Source organism: Hippocampus comes, unplaced genomic scaffold, assembly GCF_001891065.2.
Source record: "Hippocampus comes isolate QL1 unplaced genomic scaffold, H_comes_QL1_v1.1 scaffold156, whole genome shotgun sequence".
Taxonomy (NCBI): Eukaryota; Metazoa; Chordata; class Actinopteri; order Syngnathiformes; family Syngnathidae; genus Hippocampus; species Hippocampus comes.
In genome coordinates this window covers 2567795-2590465 of record NW_017805744.1, presented here as the reverse complement: position 1 = coordinate 2590465, position 22671 = coordinate 2567795, and the positions used below count along the sequence as shown (strand labels likewise).

The 22671-nt window shown below is 40.9% G+C and overlaps 1 protein-coding gene across 5 annotated transcripts in view; it reads right to left on the bottom strand.

The window, feature by feature from the left end:
* Nucleotides 1–22671, bottom strand: part of LOC109524410 (teneurin-3) — a 223870-nt gene that overhangs the window by 44329 nt on the left and 156870 nt on the right. For 3 of the 5 annotated variants that reach the window (XM_019884281.1, XM_019884284.1, XM_019884286.1), the window contains 6 exons: nt 15979–16164; nt 13049–13069; nt 11139–11162; nt 9861–10007; nt 8043–8268; nt 2911–3030 (listed from right to left, as the gene is read on the bottom strand). In XM_019884281.1, coding sequence (XP_019739840.1) covers nt 2911–3030; nt 8043–8268; nt 9861–10007; nt 11139–11162; nt 13049–13069; nt 15979–16164 — 724 coding nt within the window. The remainder of the gene's footprint in view (nt 1–2910; nt 3031–8042; nt 8269–9860; nt 10008–11138; nt 11163–13048; nt 13070–15978; nt 16165–22671) is intronic. The other 2 variants (XM_019884282.1, XM_019884283.1) reach the window with 2 other exon arrangements.

The following is a 22671-nucleotide window of genomic DNA, read 5'->3' as shown; positions in this document are numbered from 1 at the left end:
CTGTGTGTGTGTGTGTGTGTGTGTGTGTGTGTGTGTGTGTGTGTGTGTGTTTGCGCGTGTGTGTGCGTGTGTGTATTCATGCAGCTGTGAAGCTTCTCCATCCAAACAGCCACCCTCAGCCCCCATTTCCCTCTTGCCCAAAGTGGAAAGCACAGGCGAAAGTGAAGCTGTTTTAGGTCAGCTGCACAGCTTGGCACTTGGCATATGTGTGTGTCTGAAGTCATGCAATGTCACCACACACTAACACACACACACATACACACACGCACACACACACACGCACACACACACGTGCGCTCACAGATGCTTCACCCACCCTCGGGTATATACACACACGCACACGCACATGCGCACACACACACACACACACACACACACGTGCGCTCACAGATGCTTCACCCACCCTCGGGTATATACACACACGCACACGCACATGCGCGCACACACACACACACACACACACACACACACACACACACACACACACACACACACACACAATCAAGAGAACACTTCAAAGTCCTTCATTTCCAAACCAGTAACTTTTGGTCAGAGTAACGCCGAGCTAATTAAAGCCAGAAAACTCGACTGTAGACTAAAGACTCCAAATAGTGAAAAAGTGTCGTTTTTTTTCCTAACCATCATGCCTGGTCAAACATGAGTAATGAATTGGATTCAGGGAATGATAAAACCATATGAAGGATGCCCTAAGGGAATACAACGGTGCAAATCAGAACATTATTACTTTTTGTTTAGTGTGTGTGTGTGTGTGTGCGTGCGTGCGTGCGTGCGTGTGTGTGTGGGGAGCTTCTTTTACATTGAATTTAGCAGGCTTGAACATGCTCTCAAAACAAGTATTCAGTCAAATAGTGGCCTACCATTGCGGGAAAATCAAAGAGCTGTTTCCCTCTATGCGCTGTTAACAGCTTCCGACCTGTCTGGTCAGACCTCCCACTAGATTTATCCAAAAAAGGTTAGTCGTTTCGGATTTTGCTTGGGGCACACGGAACAGAAAAGGGCCTGGAAGCATATATTTGTCCAAAATGTCTTGGTAAGTTCGGTAATTAAGATTCAAGGGCAACTTGATGTTGACCTAATTTTAGCTTAATCTGTGAAACCGGTCTCTGGGACTCATTTTTGTCTAAATTTTCAAGAATCCTCACGATGATAATTGAACTTTGAAGCTATGCTCCACCCGCATTCAGTGGTACAAACAAAAAAGCTTGTCAATTAACGTCGCCCATCTCTCGATGAAACCTGCTTCTGATTGGGGCTCGTTTTGGCAAATTGACTACAGTAGTTGGAGTTTGTCATAATACGAGTACTGGAATATTCCTAAAATGGCTGCTCCCAACAAACATGGGCAACTATCTGTTCACCTTTGGGGCATGGATCCATGAGAATTTTTCATGTCTACCATTGATATAGACATGTCTACCCAATTTCACGTTGATCGCGACTATGGAATTCATCCAAATCTGCCCCATCAGGAGACAGATATCCTGAACCAGCGATGGATGCGCAACTGACAGCTGCATGAATGAATGAGTGAATGAGTTTATTGGATTAAAAAAAAAAAAAATTCTGATTCATTTCAATGAGCATGAATGATACGCAGCTTTTCGTGGGCGGGCCGGACCCTATCCCCCGCGATTCGTGAGGTTCCACTGTGCAATTTTAAGTTGTAATATCACTATTCAACAAGAAACGGCTGGCATTGCTTATTTGCGTTTGCATCGGGTCTTATATTGCCCTTTACAATAACTTGATATTGTGACAAAATCACAGTCTGTGATATTTTTTTTACATTTTTAAAACTCTTTATTTTTGAAGGCTGAATCTTTGATACATGTATTAAGCACGAAATATATTAAGATACGATAATGCACATTGGTTCGATAAAAAAACAGACGTGCACATATTTTGTCAATATATAAAATGGCGTTATTGTCGTACACCTGGGAAAGAAGTGCGTGGTCCAATGGCCACCAAGTAGCACTGATGAAAAATTGTGGCTCCCCTCCATCATTTTTATTGCCTATCCCTGTCCTAGACAGATGGGTGACGCTGAATTGAAAAGCTTTTTTGCCTGGCTCCTCTAACGTGGGTGGAGAATAGCAGTGAATTTAATGAGCATTTTGAAGATTCTTGGAATGCTGAAAAAAACGAAACACCCTGGGCACCAGTTTCATCAATCAACACGAAATTGGGTGGGTGTGCCTATCATAACGGGATGCACAAAATTGTTTCAAAGGACCCATGGTCCAAATTAAGAGGAAGTTGGCCATTTCATGTGAAGCCGCCCTTTTAGGCAAATTCCAGGGCTCGCAATTTGACAAAGTCTGACTCAGGAATTCACTGATAATTCAACCAAATGATACCCAATTGTAAAGGTATCCAAAGTTGCCTGGCTTTGTGGCCTCAACTGTCACATGTAGGTGAAGCATGATGTCAAATATTAATTTCTAGGATCCACCGTGAAAAATGGAGCACAAATGCCCATCAACTGCTATTTGCAAATTCTGTCGGTGGTGTACCGAATAAAGCGGCCAACAAGTGCACAGGAGGGTGTGTTTGCGCTGTCATTATGCGTGCGACAGCAACAACAGCAGAAGGTCAGAGCGTAACGTGACGTGTTTAACGACATGTGGGTAGATTGATTGTAGCCTCGCTGAAGCAATGCATTTTAAACAGGCCTCTCCAACAGCACGGTCTCTGCCGCCGTGACATTTGCATCAGCAATTGTTGGCGCCGCGCTCTCCATTTGTTGTCATTTTTGGGATGTGCGCCAGGATGACTCCATCCAATTCCATCCCCCCATCCCCACGCCACCGCCGACCCCCGTGGAGTGTAAACATAACCACAAGGCGAAAGGTCGCCGACATAGCACTGGCAGATGATTTCGCTTACATGCCGTCTTGTCTGGTGATGGTGTAGCCGTAGTCGGGGTAGTGCGGGAATGACACGTTGACTCCGATCAACGGTGTTCCGTCTCCGGTGAGGACCTGACCACGGATGACTGACGCCAGGCTGTGTGAAGGGATAAAAAGAACCCCCCAGCCCCCCAAACACACACACACACACACACACACACACACACACACACACACACACACACACACACGGTTGGTTGAATGGGCAGTAGCAGCTATTGTGTCAAGCGACAGAAAACTGAAAAAAATGAAAAATACATATATGCTACAGTCTTTTTCTTTTATTCAAACGATGGAATGAAAAAGGCAAGGCAGCGTTTTTTTTTATATACAGTATGTATATATCATGCCTCATACACAAGGTTACTAACTGTGCTTTACATAGTTAAAAGTACAAATATAACATAAGCTTTAAAAAAAAAAACAAAAAAAAAAAAAAACAAAACAAAGATCTAAGAATATGTTTACATTGCAGGTGTGTTTCAATTTTCTTCCCCATATGCGTCCCATGAAGATTTTTTTTTCAAATCGGACCTGGCCTCTTGAAGGGAAAGACGACTCATCCATGAATCTGCAAAGCTGTCCTAAATTACAGTGTTGTCTTTACATTTGACTATAATTTAATCCCATTTGAAACATGAAGCATAAAGTGGACATGGGTGATGATTGGAATTCAGCCATTCAAGCACGGCAATGACGTGATGTCATCTTTAGTAGACATCTCCATGAAATGAGGAGCTTGAGGAGTGTTTCCTCATACCCCCAAAATATTTCTACCTCCTCCCGCCTCGCTACTCTGGTGATATGAGATGATAAAATGAGCCCCTACACGTGGGACCACATTTCCTTCTGTAAACACAGTGACGTTGATTTCTGACACCCTGATTTCTCCGCATATTATATTATGCTAGGCTGTGCATAAGCGTGTGAGCCTGTCTTTAGGCCAAACCCACGCAGGCACGAGGAGAAAATGCAAACTCCACACAAGAAGGCCGGAGCCGGAATCGAACCTTGCACCTCTGCACTGCGAGGCAGACGTTGACCACATGATAAAGCATCATTATAATAATTATGATAATAATACATTCATAATAACAGTTATTATTATTATTATCCATCCATTCATCCATCCATCCATTTTCAACACCGCTTACGCAGAACAGGGTCACAGGAATTTACTGAGCCTATCCCAGCTGACTTCGGGCGTAAGGCTGACTACACCCCGAACTGGTCGCTAGCCAGTCGCAGGGCACATATAGAGACGAATGACCATTCACACCCACATTCCCACCGTCACTGAGTGGGAACCGATCGCACGCTGCCCTCACACAAGTCAAGTGAGTGTACCACTACATTGTTTTTATTATTATTATTATTACTAGTATTATTTAAATTAGGATCTTGCATGTAGGCTCATTTGGTGTGTAAATTAGTTTTTTTTCTTTTTTTACTTTTTAGCAGGTTGTCGAACAAGAAACAGCATGTCTCACTAACTGGCTGATTTGCCCTACAGGCAAGCTGATTTAGTTTGGCCCGACACTGCACTATGCTTTCACCGGGCCAAAAATGAATTAAAAAAAAAAAAAAAATTCAGGCACCTAGTTGCATAGAGTTGACAGACACATGAATAAAAATCCATCAAAGACAAGGGCGAGGCCTTCAGGTGAACTTCCACATAACTTGACCTTGCTGCTGTATTTTCTTGTTAAAGTCATGCTTCCGCTGCGTTTAATTAATTCACCACCTCTCAAGCGTGGAGAGGAATCGGAAACAGGCTCCCTCTTGCATTCATCACATGGCTGAGAAGGAGGGGGGGAAAGGCATGTTATCTCCAGGTCATTATGTAGCAGAGGCAGGCCTGATCAACAGCAGCGTTAACGCATGCATCCTTTATTTGGCCAAGCTCAGGCAATCGGGCCACTTAACAGTGCGGCGCTGCTTCTTTCCAAGCATCTCTATTTGTCTTTAGAACGCAAGACAAATGCCACAAGTACAAATAAAGCCAGCGACAGCTGCTGACGCACGAAAATGAATGCATTGTTGGATGCTCATATGTTTCATTGTCAACCACAGATGCATAATATTCAAGAAAAGGAAGATTTTTCTTGTTTTTTTGCTCAGTACACCCTGAACTGGTTGCTAGCCAATTGCAGGGCACACATTGACAAACAACAATTCACACTCACACCAAAGGACAATTTCGAGTGTTCCATCAACCTGCCACGCACGTTTTTGGAATGTGGGAGGAAACTGGAGTACCTGGAGAAAACCCACGCAGGCAAGTGGAGACATGCAAACTCCACAGAGGCTGGGGCTTCAAATCGAACCCGTGACCTTTGCAATGTGAGACGGACGTGCTAACGAGTCGACCACCATGCTGCCCTATTTTTGATTTGACTGTTGTGTTTGTATTATATATTTTTAATTGAAATACTGTACCCATTTTCTTTCTCAAAAATCCTTTGTGCATCCCTCAAAAATAAATGTGTCACTGAACACAGGAGTGCAATCATAATGACAAGTCTGTCAGTGAGTATAGATTGAGTGTTAAACAAGATTCACATTTAACTTTTACTCTATCCACTGCAATTTGTTGACAAACAATCACACTGCGATACAGAAAGGAGATGACAGCATTTCATAGCACAAAGAAAAAAAATTTTTAAAAAAGTAGAAATGTGAACACGAGAGGTTCTCATCAGGGAAAAGCAGGAATTACAAGGCAGTCAGTCATCCTAGTTCCCTTGGGCCACAAGTTGTCATTCACATCACAATTATCTGCACTTGCAGGGAGCTATTTCAGAAACTGTGATCATTGGTTGATGCTTCACAGATTTCTCCATATAAAGACAAGATTCACCACTGTAGGAAACGATGGAGAATTGTACATAATCATTTGCGTGCATGAGCCACTGCACGTGGAACTTATTAAAAGGAACAGGAAAAAGCTTTTTTTGATGAGCATTCGTGACACAATGTGAAAAGTGAATATGGAGTTCTGAGAAATTCATTTCTGATCTGAGAAATGTACCAAAGCAACGAAGAAAAACGAATATTTTGGCTAAGATTGTCATGTTGTATGAGCTTAGTTGACTACAGAAATAGAAAACGTTTCACTGGCTTTTGCATTCATCTCAAAGCTTTTGAGCCTTTTTTAGCTCCCTGGCTTTAACGTTTAGCTTTATGCAAACCATGTAACAATGTCTGAGTAGCATGTTATACAGTATGAGTGTCAAGGCACAATCGTGCAGCAGTTCAGCCATCTTTGATCGCTAACTCTGGCAACAACACAAGCACAAATTACACAGATGATACCTGCATACCGTAATTTGTGGTGCACATTCGTAAATAATTGTATTTGATAGATAGATAGATAGATAGATAGATAGATAGATAGATAGATAGATAGATAGATAGATAGATAGATAGATACTTTCACCTCCAAAATTCCATGGAAATGTTTAATTTGTGTAACATAACCAGCAAAATTAGCTACAATAGCTAACTCAAGAGCACGTTTGTTTTGACGTGGAAAGAAGAGTGAAAAACACGATTTCCAACTGCGCGCAGGGAATATTTCCTGCGACGGTTTCAAGTAATCCTTATGTAAATACACTGCAGCTCGCTTTACTGCAAATATAGAAGCAGGCAATAACCCAGACCCGTGGATAGCGAGTAATCCTTATCCTCATTGTCTTCAGCTTACTGTCATGTTGGTGTCTAGCAGCAGCATTAGCGCTCATGCTCAAAATATTCATTAGATTCTCTTTTCGCTTTCTCATGGCTAAAAGAAAAGCCTGCCCCCTTAGAAGTTGAGCACACAGTTAATTAAATGTTGCTGTATCGCACCACTGCAATGCTGCATTTATTCATTAAAAGCTTCTTCTTTAAGCCTTCTGGCTTGAGCATTTAGCCCCGAGCAATTGAGCAAACTGATTTAATGTGGCAGTAAACAGTGCACGATCATCTTGTTAGAATTGTTGTACGAGTGTGTTAGCATGTTCTTAGCATTTAGCTCTTGTGTGAAACATTGTGGAACATAAACTCAATAAAACACTTGCGGCTAATGTGGCATATTAGCCTTCTGGCTTTATAATTTAGCATTTAACCATTGGGAAAATAGACTTCATGTGGCAATTTATAGTGTTATATCTTGTTAGGATTGTCACATCAACGTGTTAGCATTTAGCACTTGTGTAAATCAATGTGGAATATAAAAATTATGAAAAAGAATATCACACTACGCACCATGTTCCTATTGTCAGCATTGTCACATGAGCATGTTAACTTGTCATTAGCATTTTGTATAAAGTATTAATTATTATAAATACATCTATTTATAGTAAATATGTTATTTATTGAAATGTAGCAAAAACTAACTTAATGCAGATTTTTTTTCATGTCAAAATAGTTGTCCATGCATGTCGCGAGTTGGAAGATCTATAAATTTACAACGCATTCACCAAATCACAGATGCTAGAAGCAGCTGCTTTTTTGAAAACATGCGGAAGTAGATCCCATGTCGACATGTTGTACTTTTGGCAGACAAGTAAATAAAGCACTAAACAGGCAGAATGGCTCCTCAAAAAGGTAAACTGCTCAAGGGAGCGTTCAGAAGCAGATCTGTGTTCTTCTTCATGCATTGTGTAACCAAGCTCTGTATCATGCAAGGCCAGCTAAGCACCATGTGTTTTTGTCCTCTTTATTTGACTGACAAATGAGAAACACTGCCTAGTGATTGTGTGAGCAAGGCAATACAAAAACTACAAAATTCATATTTATATGTAAAATCAACACACACACACACTTCAGAGCCACGGTAGTTCTGCTTTCCCCCTATCCATGATGCAAAAGCACCCTGATTGCTGAGATGTTTCTGCTGTCTTTTATTTGTCAGCTGCCTGCCAATAAACAGCCTGCTTTCTTTATTCCTCTTTTGCAAACATGGATGATGAGATAATCCTGTCATATCTGAATGTTTTTAACAACACGCCTGAGCGACATTTATACAAGATCAAATAAAAACAAAACAAGGGTTGTGACAGCAAATAGCCATTCAAAGCACACTTATAGATAGCATGGCCGAGTGGCTGTACAAACACTGCTTACCTGCTGTTGAAGGGGTTCTCCCCTGCCACCACGTGACTCCCGCTGGGCCCCATCAGGAACGCCACACGCTCGTAGAAGCTCCTGGAGGTCGGCTGGCCAGCTGAGTTCTGGCCCTGCATTGCGGCGGCGGCGGCAGCGGCTGGGTCCAGCGAGCCTTTACACAACGTCTGACCCTGGCAGGAGATCTGAGTGCAGCAGTCCGGGTCCATGCAGTCCACCAGGCCATCTGGGAAACCAGGTTTTTTCTTTTAAATATGTGAATCTCATCGACGAATAGCATATCAGGCACTACAGTGGACAGCTACATTTATTTGACATCAGTTTTCCAGTTTCACAAGTCTGTATCTCAAATCAATAGCTCTCGTAAACAGCTGTTTGAAAGTTGTTTCCTTCTCGCAGTCACTACAGTGGGCAGCTATTTAAAAGTTGTTTCCTTTGATCTGTGCCTACAGTGGGTAGGTCATCAAAAGTTGGTCTGTGCTAGAAGCCAGAGTCTGCATATCAAAGTTACACATAAATCACTACAGCAGACAGTTGTTTGAAGGGTGTTTTCTTCAATCAGTCACTGGAAGATCCTCTTTTCTATACGCGCCTCAATGCCAAATCGCATCTCAGTCACTACAGTTGGAGACTGTCAAAATGTCAGAGTTGTGCATTTGTCACCGCAGTGGACAGCTAGGTCCAAACCGAGGCCATCTGGTCGAGAGAGGAAAGCAGGACAGTGTCTCCATTACGCGTCAAGCTCCGGTGCTCCGGTGACCTCACATGTGCACTGGGCATCATTAAAGTGACAGTGCGGATTGCATTATTTAACAATCACCTCAAGTGACCTCCAAATTTGTTGATGAGACGTGCACAGAGTGCCGTGTTCATGCCAATGAGGTTTCTCTTCATTATTATCCAGATGCTTAACATTTGAAAGCTTGAAAACACAGGCCACCATGCTAAGGGAACTTTTAAAAAGTCTTCGGTCACTCGACTGGTGTTTTCAACTGTGTGTTTAAAAAAAAAAAAAAATCTTACTTGTTTCTTCTTTTGCAGTTTTTAAGAGCTTTTGTACCGTTTTCAAGCAGTTTTGTTTTTATTCTATTCGGTCTCTGGACTCGTTTGACCAGATTTAAAAAAAATATTTGGACTGTTTTTTTTTAATTTGTTTTGGAGACATTTTGGACGAAACCATTTCTTGGCTGTGCTTTCTGTGTTTTGTGACTTGGTTGTGACATTTAGTTCTTTTAAAACTGTCTTTAGACTGCTTTTTTGTTTGGTGACTTGATGTTTGACTAGGTTGTTGACCCTAAACTTGTTTCTGGGACTGTTGTGGTTGTTGTTTTTAACTATTAACTTGTTTTTTTTAAAAAAACAATGTCTTGATAACTTTTATTTTCAATGGCTTTATTTATTTATTCATTTGTTTATCTGACGTTTGATTTTTTTTTACTGTATTTTCAGTTATATGAATTGATTTCCGACTTGATTCTTTATTTTTTAACTTGGCTTTAGTCAGGCTTCTAACTTATACTGGTGTTTGATATTTTTTAGACTTGGGTCTTTCCCTGTTTTATTACATTAGCTGTTGTTTTCTTAAAAAGTGTTTTTGATCTTGTTTTTTTGACTGTTAGAAGCTTTGTTTTTTTTTCTTCTTTTTTTGTACTATTAATATCTCTGATGTGGCAATTTGAGTGAATTTTTCAGCGTGAAAGTGGCTTCTGGTATTAAGTCGGACGATGGCAAGTTCATTCAACCATTCCTCATCTGCACCATACACGCCAGGCCAAAATGAGATTTAGGCGACCAGCTTGAACCGGTTAATCTCCATACCTCCCTCATTGTCCTTGCCATCTGAGCAGAGCGTCTCGGTGGCGACGTCACATCCCAGGCCACGCCATCCCGACTGGCAGATGCAATGCCAGACGTTCTGATCCAGGACACAGCGCCCGTTGTTGTTGCACAAGCCTGGGCAGCCGTCTGTCAACACATCGTGGAGCAATGTCACGCACCAGCACGACAAGGAGAGGTGGGTGGGAAAGTGGGGTTAGAGAGTAGACAGTAAGCAGAGGAGCAAACACAGAGTGCAGAAGATGTCTGACAGGACTTGGGATGTGTGAGAAGGTTCTGTCGATTCACATGAGTGCGTCGGTGTGATAAAGGTGTCTCGGTGACTCTTAATTAGAGCAGGACCAGGACCCCTGTTGGAGCTTTCAGGTGGTCTCTAAAGGTGGTATTGCTGATCTTGGAATGAGGTTCCCGTGGGTCAAATTGCACTCCACAGTGTAGAAACAGCGAAACACTGCACACTAATGAGATGCAATACAAAAGTTGGAGCAAAAACAAACAAAAAAAAAAAAAAATCTAATTATGTCGGAGTTTTGATTGGGAAGGAAAAACATGATTTCCGAATGTACCTGAAGACAACACCCAACTTCATTAGATTTTGTACTTGCATAAATAAATAAATGGATGAATGGATAGATAGATAATGTTTGAATTGATAGATACAATTGTATCCTGTATAAATAAATAAAAAAGGTTTTGGGTTTTTTTTTTGTTTGTTTTTTACACAGCTCTTGTATTGCATCCTATTGACCTGTATATATCGATGCAGATGAACCACATGGGAACATCACTTTTTTTCTCTTAACATTTCTGTAAATCCTGGAAGGGGCGGGCGGCCCCCATTTTGGGCTGACTGCTCATGTGAAGCAACAGCCACGGTGACTGGGGACAAGGAAGCCTTTAATGTCAAATAAGAATCATAATAAAGGCAAGGGGTTTGGGAAAGGGAAGCGTTGGCATCCTGAGCGTCTACATGTACAGAGAAGGACAGAGCACTGGCCTCCACAAGGCCCAAACAAACCACAGCAGCTCCACTGGTTAAGACAAGGAAGAGGGGACGGGGGGACCGTGGAGTCTACTGGTTCAAGACGGACAGGGAATGACGGGACATATCAGAAGGAAAAAGGGAGTTGGGGAGACATCATGGTCGACTCGGACATAGAACAGGTGTATCAACGTCGTGCTAGCGGGGAGACAAAGAACGGAAAGGGGAGTGGGAGGTGATCGTTTGTGACAATCTCCCTTGGGGAGGGTTCAGTTTACCTTTATATCCTATCTTGACCGCTCCTATTACACAACCCAGGAGAGGGAAACATTTAGGAAAAAAAGGGAACAGAAGTGACTTAGCTAAGGCTGACAAAAAAAAAAAAAAAAACTAAAAAAAGAAAAAAAAACATTTACTTTTTCCTTGACAGTCGATATAACGCATATATAAAATCACCACGCACCAACGCTCACATTCTCCGTGGAGCCAGAAGGCCGAAACTGTAACTCTAAGTGCTAGGGAGTAGTCAGTATGTTTGAGGCAAAATAAAGAAGGATCAAAATAGTCAACAATAAGCAGGGATGAACCATTAGGAGACAAGGGTAAGGGTAAGAGAGTTAGGCGTAGGAAGTTTGGGTTCAGGTCAAGGATTGTATTTGGGATGAGGATTAGGCAGATTATAGGATGAATGGTGAAAGTAAATGCTGTTAAATGAGGAGAGGGATTAAAATTTGGGGTTGGGATCAAGAGATTAGGGCTAAGGTTAAGGTCTGTGCCCTGTGATTTGCTGGCGACCAATCGACTGTGCAGCCAGCCTTTCGCCCAAAATCTGCTTACTGCTTGGTTTACTGCGACCACAATGGGGCTTTCACACCACACTTCTGGCTTGCCATATTTGTTGCTGGTTGCTAAACGACTGAACAGGAAGAGGCCCGGTGCATTTTCCCCTCTTGTTTAGATGTAAAGTAGACTGCAGTTCTATAACATGGATTTATCGCCTTTACAACAAAACTTACTTTTACAGAGGAGGAGGAGTCGACGAGCGGCAGTAAGAAAAAGGAACTGGGCTCCTCAGATTATAAAGACACAGCAGAATTTTGGGAAAAACAGGCTCATCCTTTGGATGCGCCATCTGATGTCAAGGAGGCACTGCACCCAACTTTAACATTTTTCAATCTTGGCCTTTCATGGGTCCACTGTGGCATCACAAACAAATAAATGTGTTCGTCGATGGCACACTGCGCTTTTCTTTGTGCGGTATGAAAAGCCTTTCATGTGTACAGAAAATGGATGGATGGGTTAAGGTTTGTGTTAGGGGTGAGGGCAAGGCAAATTAAAGGAAGGTCTATTTGAGGATAAAGTGTCATTTTTAATAATGGAATGCCATCATCACTTTATAAAAAGTAAGCTTTTAAGCCGAGGGCTTTTTAAAATGGTGGCACGCTGGAGCAAGAGGTCAGCAAATGTGCCTCACAGTTCTGAGGTTGGGGGTTCCAATCCAGCGTCCGGCTTTCCAGTGTAGTGTTGCATGCTTGGCGATTTGGTGTGAATGTAAATGAATTGTTGATTGTTTATATGTGACCTGAAATTGGTTGACCAGGGCACAGTATAGCCACAACCCCTTGCCCAAAGTCAGCTGGGCTAGGCTCCAGCACATTTGCGACCCTAATGAAAATATGCCAAATTGATTTTCTTTTGAAGGAGAGTTGGAGTAACATGGAAGGCAAGGGTTAGGAGGTACTATTAGGGAATCCATTTTGGGTTTGGTTTGGGTTATGGTTAGGGGCGGGGTTTAGTGCTAGAGTTAGTGGGTTGAGGTAATGGGATGGGATTAAGGGTTAGATTTGAGTTAGGGTGTATACTTGTGTTCGGAATTGGGGTCAATGCTTGAGGGTGAAGGTTATGGGTAAGGGTCAGGGGTTAGGACTGCTGCGCCAAAGCAAAGCAAACCAAAGCATACCTTAACTCCCATGAATACATCTGCTTGTTCAAAATCAATACATTTTCTTGAAAAAATAAAAATAAAAAAATCAAATTTCGGTGGAGCCGGAAAGCCAACGCGAAACATGAGTGGCGGGAGGTATTCGACATGTTAGCGGTAAAACAAAGGTGGATTGTAACAATCTGCATGATGAGGTTATTCTCAAGCAAAGAGTGTGCTGTTTTGTTTTGTTTTTTTTTCTTTTACCTGACACTCTGGAATCCAGGGCTTTACATGGACGCCAAGAGGAGATCAGAGGAAAACAAAGAGGAAGGAAGACAGGAACATAGAAAAAGACAATTATTCTAAGACCATGTCCACATGAGCCAGTAATTTCTTGATTAGTTAAAGAGAAAAAATACATATATATTTTTGCAGGTTTTTAAGTGTGTGACAAAGCGACAGGTGGCACTTTAATCCTCCTTAATTTGCTTAAAGCATGTTTTTCATGAATTTTTCTAAAAATACTCATATTTAGCATTCATCTCATGCACCCACAGGAGGACGCACACGCACCCACCCGAATCTGCATACGCGGAAAATATAAATGTCAAAAAAGCCTGTTTTTGATTAATTTTTATCCAGCCCATATTTACCCTTTGTCTCGCGCAACCCCCTATGGACGCTTGTAAACCCATGAAAATTTGCACCAATATTTAATGATTTGTTCCATGACTCATGCCATCCCTTCATATGAATCAGGTGAATCGATTTAAATATATAATGGTTCAAACAAAAATAAATCATTTCTGCTTCTGTGCACCACCTACAAAAAAAAATAATAAATAAGACTTGAAAAAATGTTCTTGCATTTGAAGCTCCTATTTAACATGAATATTTATTCAATGAATCACATCTGGGGGGAGGGGGAAACAAGTAATTCTTATATTATAGTTTTTCTAACTGCCCACACCGGTGGAAAGCCATCTCATTGTCCCCCCCTCCACCTCCAAGTTTGACAAAAATATTCATGTGGACATTATCTAAATTGGAGTTAGGCAACAAGACAAGACAGAAATAAACAGATTTAAAAGCACACAAAAGAATACACAGATGAAGGAAGACAAGTCATCATTTTCATCCATTTTTTTTTTTTCATCATGTGTGTGAGTTCAGTGTTAGACAAAATTGTGAGATGTTAATTAAAGCGGCGAGTGATTAAGAAGAATCCCAGATGCCGGCCATTAGCGGCCATTCGAATCACCGCCGAAACGACTCGGTCTAAAAACGCTCGCTAAAATATTCATTATGAACATTCTCCGTCTGCTTTGATTTGGGGCTAATGGGCTAGCACAAAGGAAAACACTGTTTCTCTTGATATGTGCACCTCTTTGTTTGCCTTGTCGCCTTCAAACACCAGTGGGCTCAAAGCAGATCCATGCAGAGCCATTAAACGGAATATCCGAGTGTCTTTTTCCGACGCCAACTCGGCTTTGATGATAGCTGTGAATTGAACACCTCAATCTGTAGTGCAACGGCTCATGGAACAGGATCACTATTATGTTGCTAAAGAATAGTCACGGAAGCCGTACAGGCGAACTCTGGCCTTGCAAAACGAGATTAAAAGACACTTTATGGACAAATGTAGCTCTTAGAAAAGTGGACGTCATTTGAAACAGGGGCACACAAAAGTATGAAGGGAACATTTAAGAAAGTCCGATAGAAGACTTGAAGGCTGATTCAATTCAAGAACTCTTGTCTGTTGAATCCAACCGCTAACACACAGCGAGCTTGTCTTTCTCTCTGAAAATTTTAGTTAAACCGATTTTATAAGTGAATTAAGTAAAGTAAATGAAAGAAAGACCATTTACTTTTAAAATACAGAAAGGTGGACAAATATGCATTTTTTTTTATTAAAATTAATGCATTTTCTTATGTAAAAGAGTTGCACTCTTTGGAAGTCAATCACATCATAATGTAATTTTGGTTGATTACTCAACTGTAGTAACATATCTCAATTGTGAGACAAATAAACGGTTTCTTATCTTTTTTATATTTTTCTATAAAGTCTTCCAAAGCTCAAGTTACAACTGGAACATGAAGGGTAGCATATAGCTTTGCCATAATTTTGCTGGGAACATTCAGGGATCTGGAATTTGACCGTCTCCCCCTGCAGTGAAGAAGCCTTGCTAGACAGCAAATACATAATTAATTGCCGGCAGTCTGAAGTTGCTGGATCTTTTGTTTCCGAGGTGGCGCACGAGAACATGGAGCAAATGCTGCAAGTGGCCACTCAGCGATACGGCATTTCACGCTACATGTCGAGGTTCAGCCGACAGAACGCAGGTCAACGGTAGGAAGCGACATCTCCAATGTCATTATCCTCATTAGCAGCAAGTGAAGTGCCGTCATTTCATGGAAAATTATATTCCAAAGAGGACTTCACTTGCTGTCCGCCCTTGACTCACTAATTCCAGAGTTCCACTTCACCAAGAGAAAATGGTGGTTGATAGAAATGATTATCCATCCAAGGTGAGACGATGAAAACCGTTCGACGGTGTCCTTTCATTGAGAGAATCGCCCCAAAAAGTATTTAATTTTTAATGGCATTATAAGGTTCTTCACATGGTGTCGTGTCCTTTTTTGTCATTCAAAAAATAAAAAAAAATAAATTAAAAAAAAAAACTTTAATAGGATGTCCAAAACGCGGACACACCATTAATGTCATTTTTTATGACAAAAATGGACATAAATGTTTTTCACAGGGCAGCAAACGACTTGCAAAGATCATAATGATCATTTTTAATTGACACTCGTGGCACAGTATGAGGTTTACAATTAGCAGTAGTTGATGTGGTGTACAACTGTACTGCATCATATGAAGCTATGTAGAGCGTCAAAATATTAGAAACAGCCCTCTGTATGAGGTTTAAACGTATTGTTACATCATAAAACTCTTCAAAAGTGCTGACAAGATGGCGTACCTAATGGTGTGACATATGCTGGGTAGTGCGAGTGGATTTTTTATTTTTTTTTTCTTCACAACACTGAACCCACTGACATTCACGCTTCAAGGTTGCTCATGTTGCCTCCACAATCTGTGGCCTTCTGTCAGGTGTCGGCGTGTGTGTGTGTGTGTGTGTGTGTGTGTGTGTGTGTGTTTTTGTAGGTTACGTGTGTTGAGACGTCTAGCTCACCGATGGTGCAGTGCTCGCCCGTCCAGCCCTGGTGGCAGTCACATTTGCCCTCACGACACACCCCATGGTCGATGCAACGCGGGTGACAGTCCCTCTGCTCACACTGGGCACCTGCCCAGCCCTCCTCGCAGTGACACATGCCACCCAGGCATGTGCCGTGAGGGCCGCAGTCCACCATGCACACCTCTGGAAGAAAAAAAAAAGTTTAAAAAAAAAACAAATAAAAAAACCCATCAGAAACATGTGCCAGCAGTGTGACCATTTCGCCATAAACTGCTTAACAAATGTATTGGCTTCTCAATTTTTGAGGGTCCAGGAACACCTGACAGGGGAGAAACTTTTCCCCTGAGCCATGACAACCCGAATGTCAATTAAACATAATTTCACGTGTGCCTTTCATGCCATGGGAAGAATTACGTTTTGAGGGGGGTGGGGGGGATGTTTATTTGAATAGCATCATTCATACATTAGGCAAATTCACCGTGTTTTACAGAGGTAATGAAATCCAAAACAAGATTGAACTAGAAGATGAAAATGAAGATAAATCCCAACGAAACACTAAAATTGCAGAACGCATTCAACATAAAAAGAGCAAGATGGTGAAATATTTAGATGAATATATGATGCTTTATGAAAAAAAAAGGAGCAGTGAGCCATTTTTTTTTTTTTTTCCCTGGCCGGATACAAATGTACCGACAGTTTGAGAAGGAAGATTCAGATTGTTGTTGCCATTGTGCAAAATGATATAGTCAGTAATTCCAACTTTTCAGACTTCTCTCATGAATGTTTAAAACAAAAACAATTCGTGAGTTTAAGTTCTAAAAAGAAACAGGCAACATGAATCATTTTCAAATTGCTTCCCATATGACAAGAAAGGAGGTCGGTAGAAGGCGGTCGTGGAGTCATTTGCGCTGAGCGCTGCCAAAGACATGGTGCCCACTAGACGTGGCAAAAGCAGTGATTCTGTCACGTTGGAAACCTTTGACACAAGGTCTGTGTTTCCAAGTGGTTAATATTTTCTCAAGGTCACATTGCCTCACCTGTACAATGCTATATGAGAAAACCCCAAGAGAAAGCTAGAAATGTTGTGCACACAGAGTGATGTCGCATGAACAGAACACACTTTCATATGTATGGACAGCGACACATAGTTGAAAAGCAAAAAAGGGACACAAGTAGCTGTTAAAAACAACATTGCACAGAAAATAAGTGATCCACAATACTTTAAAGTCCTTATTATAACGTGACGGGATGATAAAAATTAAGATGTAAGATGTGGCTTATCCTTTTGTTGTACTTGAGCGCTCGTTTTTGAGATATGACACCTTAGACAGTCTAAATAGTAGGATGCTGCTACCGAGTGATCTGGTGATTAATGTCATCATGGCACATGACAAGCTCGTTTATAATCATGCAGTTAATAACACGGTTAGTTTGGAAGCAGCTTCTCTGAGTAGGATGAAATATATGTCCGGTGTATCTAATGTTTCGTAAAGTACTATATCTGACGCATTCCCTTGAATTGTCCATCTGAAAGACGGTGTTCATTATTTGGGAACGTAAAGGCACCATAGCTATATTTTCCTTATTTGTCAGGCAGGTAAATAAACCTCAAAATGCACTTTCTTTTGGGAAACTTCAACAAACCGCGGCTATGTTTTACTCATTTGTAGGGATGCAAATAAACTTTAGCTAAGTTTTATTTGCTTGTTGGGAACATAAATAACCGGTAATTACATTGTGTAAACTTTTTGGGAACGTAAACATACCTCAGATGCGTTTTTACTTGTAGATGGGAAAAACAAACACACCTTGTCGATGCTGTACTGGCTTGTGGGTAATCTAGACAAACCTTAGATGAATTGTACTAATTTGTCAAGATCATAAAAAACAAGCCTAAAACAGATAGTATTCATAACCTGATTGGTTTGGTTGACACATCCCTCACTAGGATAACAGATTGGGCAGGTGTACCTAATGTTTTACCCTGTAATGAAGTATGACATCCAAGACTGCTGTATTATCATCTCCCCACATACATAAAGTCATTTAAAATGCATATATAATTACATTCAGTGAAGGCACATTCAAACAGCAGTGGCAGACTTAGAACTCAGCCCTGTGGGACTCCCTTTGTTTCACAGTCAGGCATTTCTGTGATGTTTCTCCCTTCGCTTTTTCCTGTGTTTTGTTAGCACTTTTCTTGTATCTGCAATGACATTGTTGATGTCATATCAAGTGCCATCGACTTGGGATGTTCATTATATGACTTTTAGATTGCTTTTAAGACCCTCAACCATTATTCCTTTAACATGCTATAATGTACACACACCTCTTGATTTTAATACCTCTATCGCGCTAAAAAAGTCAAAAAATTTCACAGGCGTGCTCATCCCGATAAAAATTTACATTTGGGGGGTTGTGTGGGTGAGCCTCAATAGTACGCTTACCAGCAAAAAGCATCAATAAGCTATGACTGAAAAGACACAGGTAGTTGTGTGTTTTGGTTTAAAGCTGCTGGTTTAGGGTCATTTGGGCAACGATGAGGGAAAATTGAACATCTCAGACAAATTTTGCCCAATTAACACCAAATTTGAACCATGTATACGAAAGTTGATACAATGTTGCAAAAAGTTTTAGCTTTTGTCATTGTGTACGGGCAGAGCATGAAAGCTAGTTAAGCAATGGTTCATGAAATTCAGGTGGTTATTTACTTCTTGAAAGTCGAAAAGCAACAAAAGTGCTACGAGTCACATTGCCTGATTCAGAGACGTTCAGAACACACCACACAAATTTTGTATTATAGCAATTGTGTATCTTATTTTTTTGTCCTGTATTTATTGATGCAAGGCATGTGGGAAGAGTAGTGTGAAGAGCATCTAAACAGGCTCCCATACGTCGTCTGGACTTTGACAACAGCAAAGCGGGCCTCTTTGAGTCGGCGTTATCTGGCCGAGGCGATACATCAGAGTGTGGTGGGCCGAGGCTAACACTAGCCGAGACGCGAGGATAAAAAGTGTGACAAACAGCACGGAAGCTGGAGTGTGTACTCACAATCATAAGTGGCTCCAAGAAATGTACATGAGCCTTCAAAATTTCACACTTTAACTCAAAGCATTATTTTGCAACAATTCAGCACGTGCATTTTGCTCACGCACATCCACCTGCACATTTTTCTTGACTCCGTGTTAATGACTAATTCCATTTCGGCATTCCAAAATGCATCGTTAAAAATACCATTACATAACTTCAGCATTAAATGTAGAGGAAACTGCGGTTTCACTCATTTCCAAAGGGTGGAGAGCTTCCTCGTTGTCACAAACACTTTTTCATCCATGTCAAACTTTTCCTTTCTTTGAGAGATGCTCGCGATTAGCCGCCCACGCACCGGCACCACTACCCCACCCTCTGCTTACACTGTAGAATATTAAAAGCACCTCTTGGGGGACAGTCATCAAATTGGCAAAAGGTTCCTCCTTCGCAAAGAATCCATGTAATCAATTTTTCATTAGCTGCAAAGTGTTTATCTGCTTTGAACACGCCGCGGCCGCATGAAGGTTTGCGGGCGGTCGATCACAGCCGCCACGCTTGTTAATTAAAGTGTATTTAATTGAAGGAAGAACTGCAGCATTAATTGTCCAGCTTGTGGAAATTCCCTACTCACCCCGGCGGAGTAACAGAGTCCCTTATTTTTGGGCCGAGACGATCTGCTATCGGCAATTTCGTGATCCGAGCTCAATGAAGACTTAAGAGAGACATGAAAGGAAAAAGAATGTCTTTGTTGTGCAACCTTTTATTTTCTTTTGGAAGGCCAAACAATCTCTGTGCTGTGTTAAAAAAAAAAAAAAGGGCAATAAGTCCATTTGTAATACATAATAGTGGGTCTCTTGTTGTCATGGTAACAATGAATCCTTTTTGTGGTATAGAATATAGATGGAATGACCTGGAAAGGTCTTGTGCTGCGATAACATTGCTGCTCACTTCACTGTTAATTCCGCGCCAGTGGCGCAAATCTTTGAGAATGCGTTCACAATTTTGGTCAGGTTGTCAATATTTGGTAAATATCATGAAGAAGATTCAGGGCACTAACTAAATGTCATTTCTCCACAGCATACTCTCAACACTATGTACATTTGGGGCGGTCGTTTTTTTTCTCTGAAAGTAGCGAGAAAGTGCTAAAACTGTGCCACATTGAACGCATCAGGAGACACACTTAACTTTGTTCACCAATAACAAATGGAGGGGACGATAGATGTTTTATCCAATAAGATAAGATAAGATAAGAAAACCTTTATTTGTCTCACAATGGACAAATTCCCAATTTACAGCAGCAAAATTATGAAAGGGAGAAGTAGAAGAACAAAAGTATATGAATAAATATAAATGATAACATATATATATATATATAAAAGCATATTAAAATGGGTGGGTGGGGGTGAGTTCAGGTTTTCAGGTCTGTCTATTCAATAGCCTATAGTGTAATCCAATAGTGTAATGTAATTGTTTCTTGCTAGTTATTCAAGATAGCTGCTGAAAAGAAATAAACACAATCATGAAAAATAATCCACCAATTTAAAAAGAAAAAAAACATGGCATGTTGAGTCAGGCACAGGCACACTTGTGCACAATGTATGTGTCATACAGATAATGCGATGGCTCCTCTTGCCAGTTCTTCATGACAAAGCCTTTGAAAGGCCACTTAACTCAAAGAAATAAACACAACGAAAGTAACCACTGTGAAAAAAAGTCCACAGCACACTCAGTCACAGGCGCGCGCAATGAACAAAGTACAAGTCATCATCAATGCGATGACTCTCTGACCAGTTGAGGAGTACAACGCAAAAGCCCACAAGCACCATTTAGACGGCACTGTTAGCCCTTAGATGCATGACCAATCAACGACCCCAATTAGAAAGAATGCATTTCTGAAGAAATGTCTCTCATTTTGGTTAAAGATGATGATTTTGAATATATTTTGGTCAACAAAAGATTTCTTTCATGTTTTGCATGTTAATTGATGACTTCTTTATGAAACATTACTGAAGATCACAAAACAGCATGAGCTTGGTCTTCTGCCCTAGCCAGAAGACCAATCTGTGTCCAACTGGTGTTGTTCATCAAGGGGAGGGGGTTCATTTCAATGAGATGATGCATTTCTAATAGGTCTGACAACTCCAGGTGGACAAAGGTGTGGGTTGTCTTCACCTGAGATATCAAATCCTGAGTCAAGCCCCATAATAGGCTCTTTGTCTCTATCGGGATCATTTGTATAGCAGCTTCTAAAAGAGTCTGAACAGCAATGATGCTCTCAATGAGATTATACATTATTTTATGATAGACACAATATAGACACACAGGTAAAACTAAGAATCAATAGCTGCACAAGCGCATGCACAAATATACACTGAGACACGTGTGGACAGACACACACTTGTCACTGAGTAATCGATTATAGTACGCCTACAATAGGCCATCTAATGGGTTGTATTTTATTACAGGAGGCTGGAATAAGATAGTAAGAGTCTGTTTCTCTCCACAACAAAAGCAAAGATGTTAGCTGGTGTTTGTTTAGTTGGCTAATGTAGCTAAGTCCAAAGTCGTTATGCAAAGTAGGTAAATAAACCCCATGACCTTTCCGGATTTAGAAATAAACTTTCATGGATACAAGTATTGTTTGTCTTTCTTTCCAAGGGTTTGTCTTTTCCATGGATTTGGAAAATAAGTTCATATTTTATAACAGCACATGAAACATGAGGTATAAAATGCTGAAACATGAATGTTGTGTTGCTATGAAAATAACCTTTCGTGGTCAGACTCCTGTGATTAGATATGTGGATCTACAGTTAATGTGTAGCCTTGATAAAAGTCAAAGGTTTGCAGGTTTAAACTTTGAAATTCCATCAAAAGTGCTTGGGGTCATATTTGACCCCACGAAACAAAAAGTGGGGTATCAAAACAAACACTGCAAAAACTTAAAAACTATAACATTTAGATACTCCAAATAATTTTATGTCAAAAACAACCTATTTGAAGAATACAGGGAGGATTACAGGATACAAAGAGTTGTTTGGTTGTTTTAAATACACATGACTTCTGTTTGCTTAATGCTTAGTTTGATAGTAAACCAACTGGGAGTGGCAATAAACAGCAGGGAGGGTCTTTTTTGAAACCTTGTTCACTATAAGCCAAAATGCTGCTTCTTGTGAAGTGAGTTGAGTGCACTGCCACCAGACAGCGCCCGTCTTCAAATTTTTGCTCACAATCCAAAGCAAAAAAATTGCCACATCCCTCTCACCAGATATTCATGATGACGGCTACATTTACACAATACAAATAAAGAGAACATCTCCAAATAATCCATAAAGACAGTCCACATAAATCAGTTTGGCATAACAGATGTGAACGTCTGGCCTCCGCAAGAACACATCGTCCCCTTGTAATCAAAAGCAAAATCCTGATGACAAATTAAGAGTCTCAGATGGGAAACGCCTTTAAGAAAAAAAAAATGAACACGACTTTTTATCAAAGAGTGATTAAGGTTGCGAATAAATCTGCGTCTCATATTTTCTAATAAGATACTTGGGTGACACCTTGAGAAAGAACATATGTCGGGTCCAGCAAGATTAATGCACAGTGTCAGCATCGCATTGTTAACATATGTCGGCCCCTTTCCAGCAAGCAGCGAGCGCGACA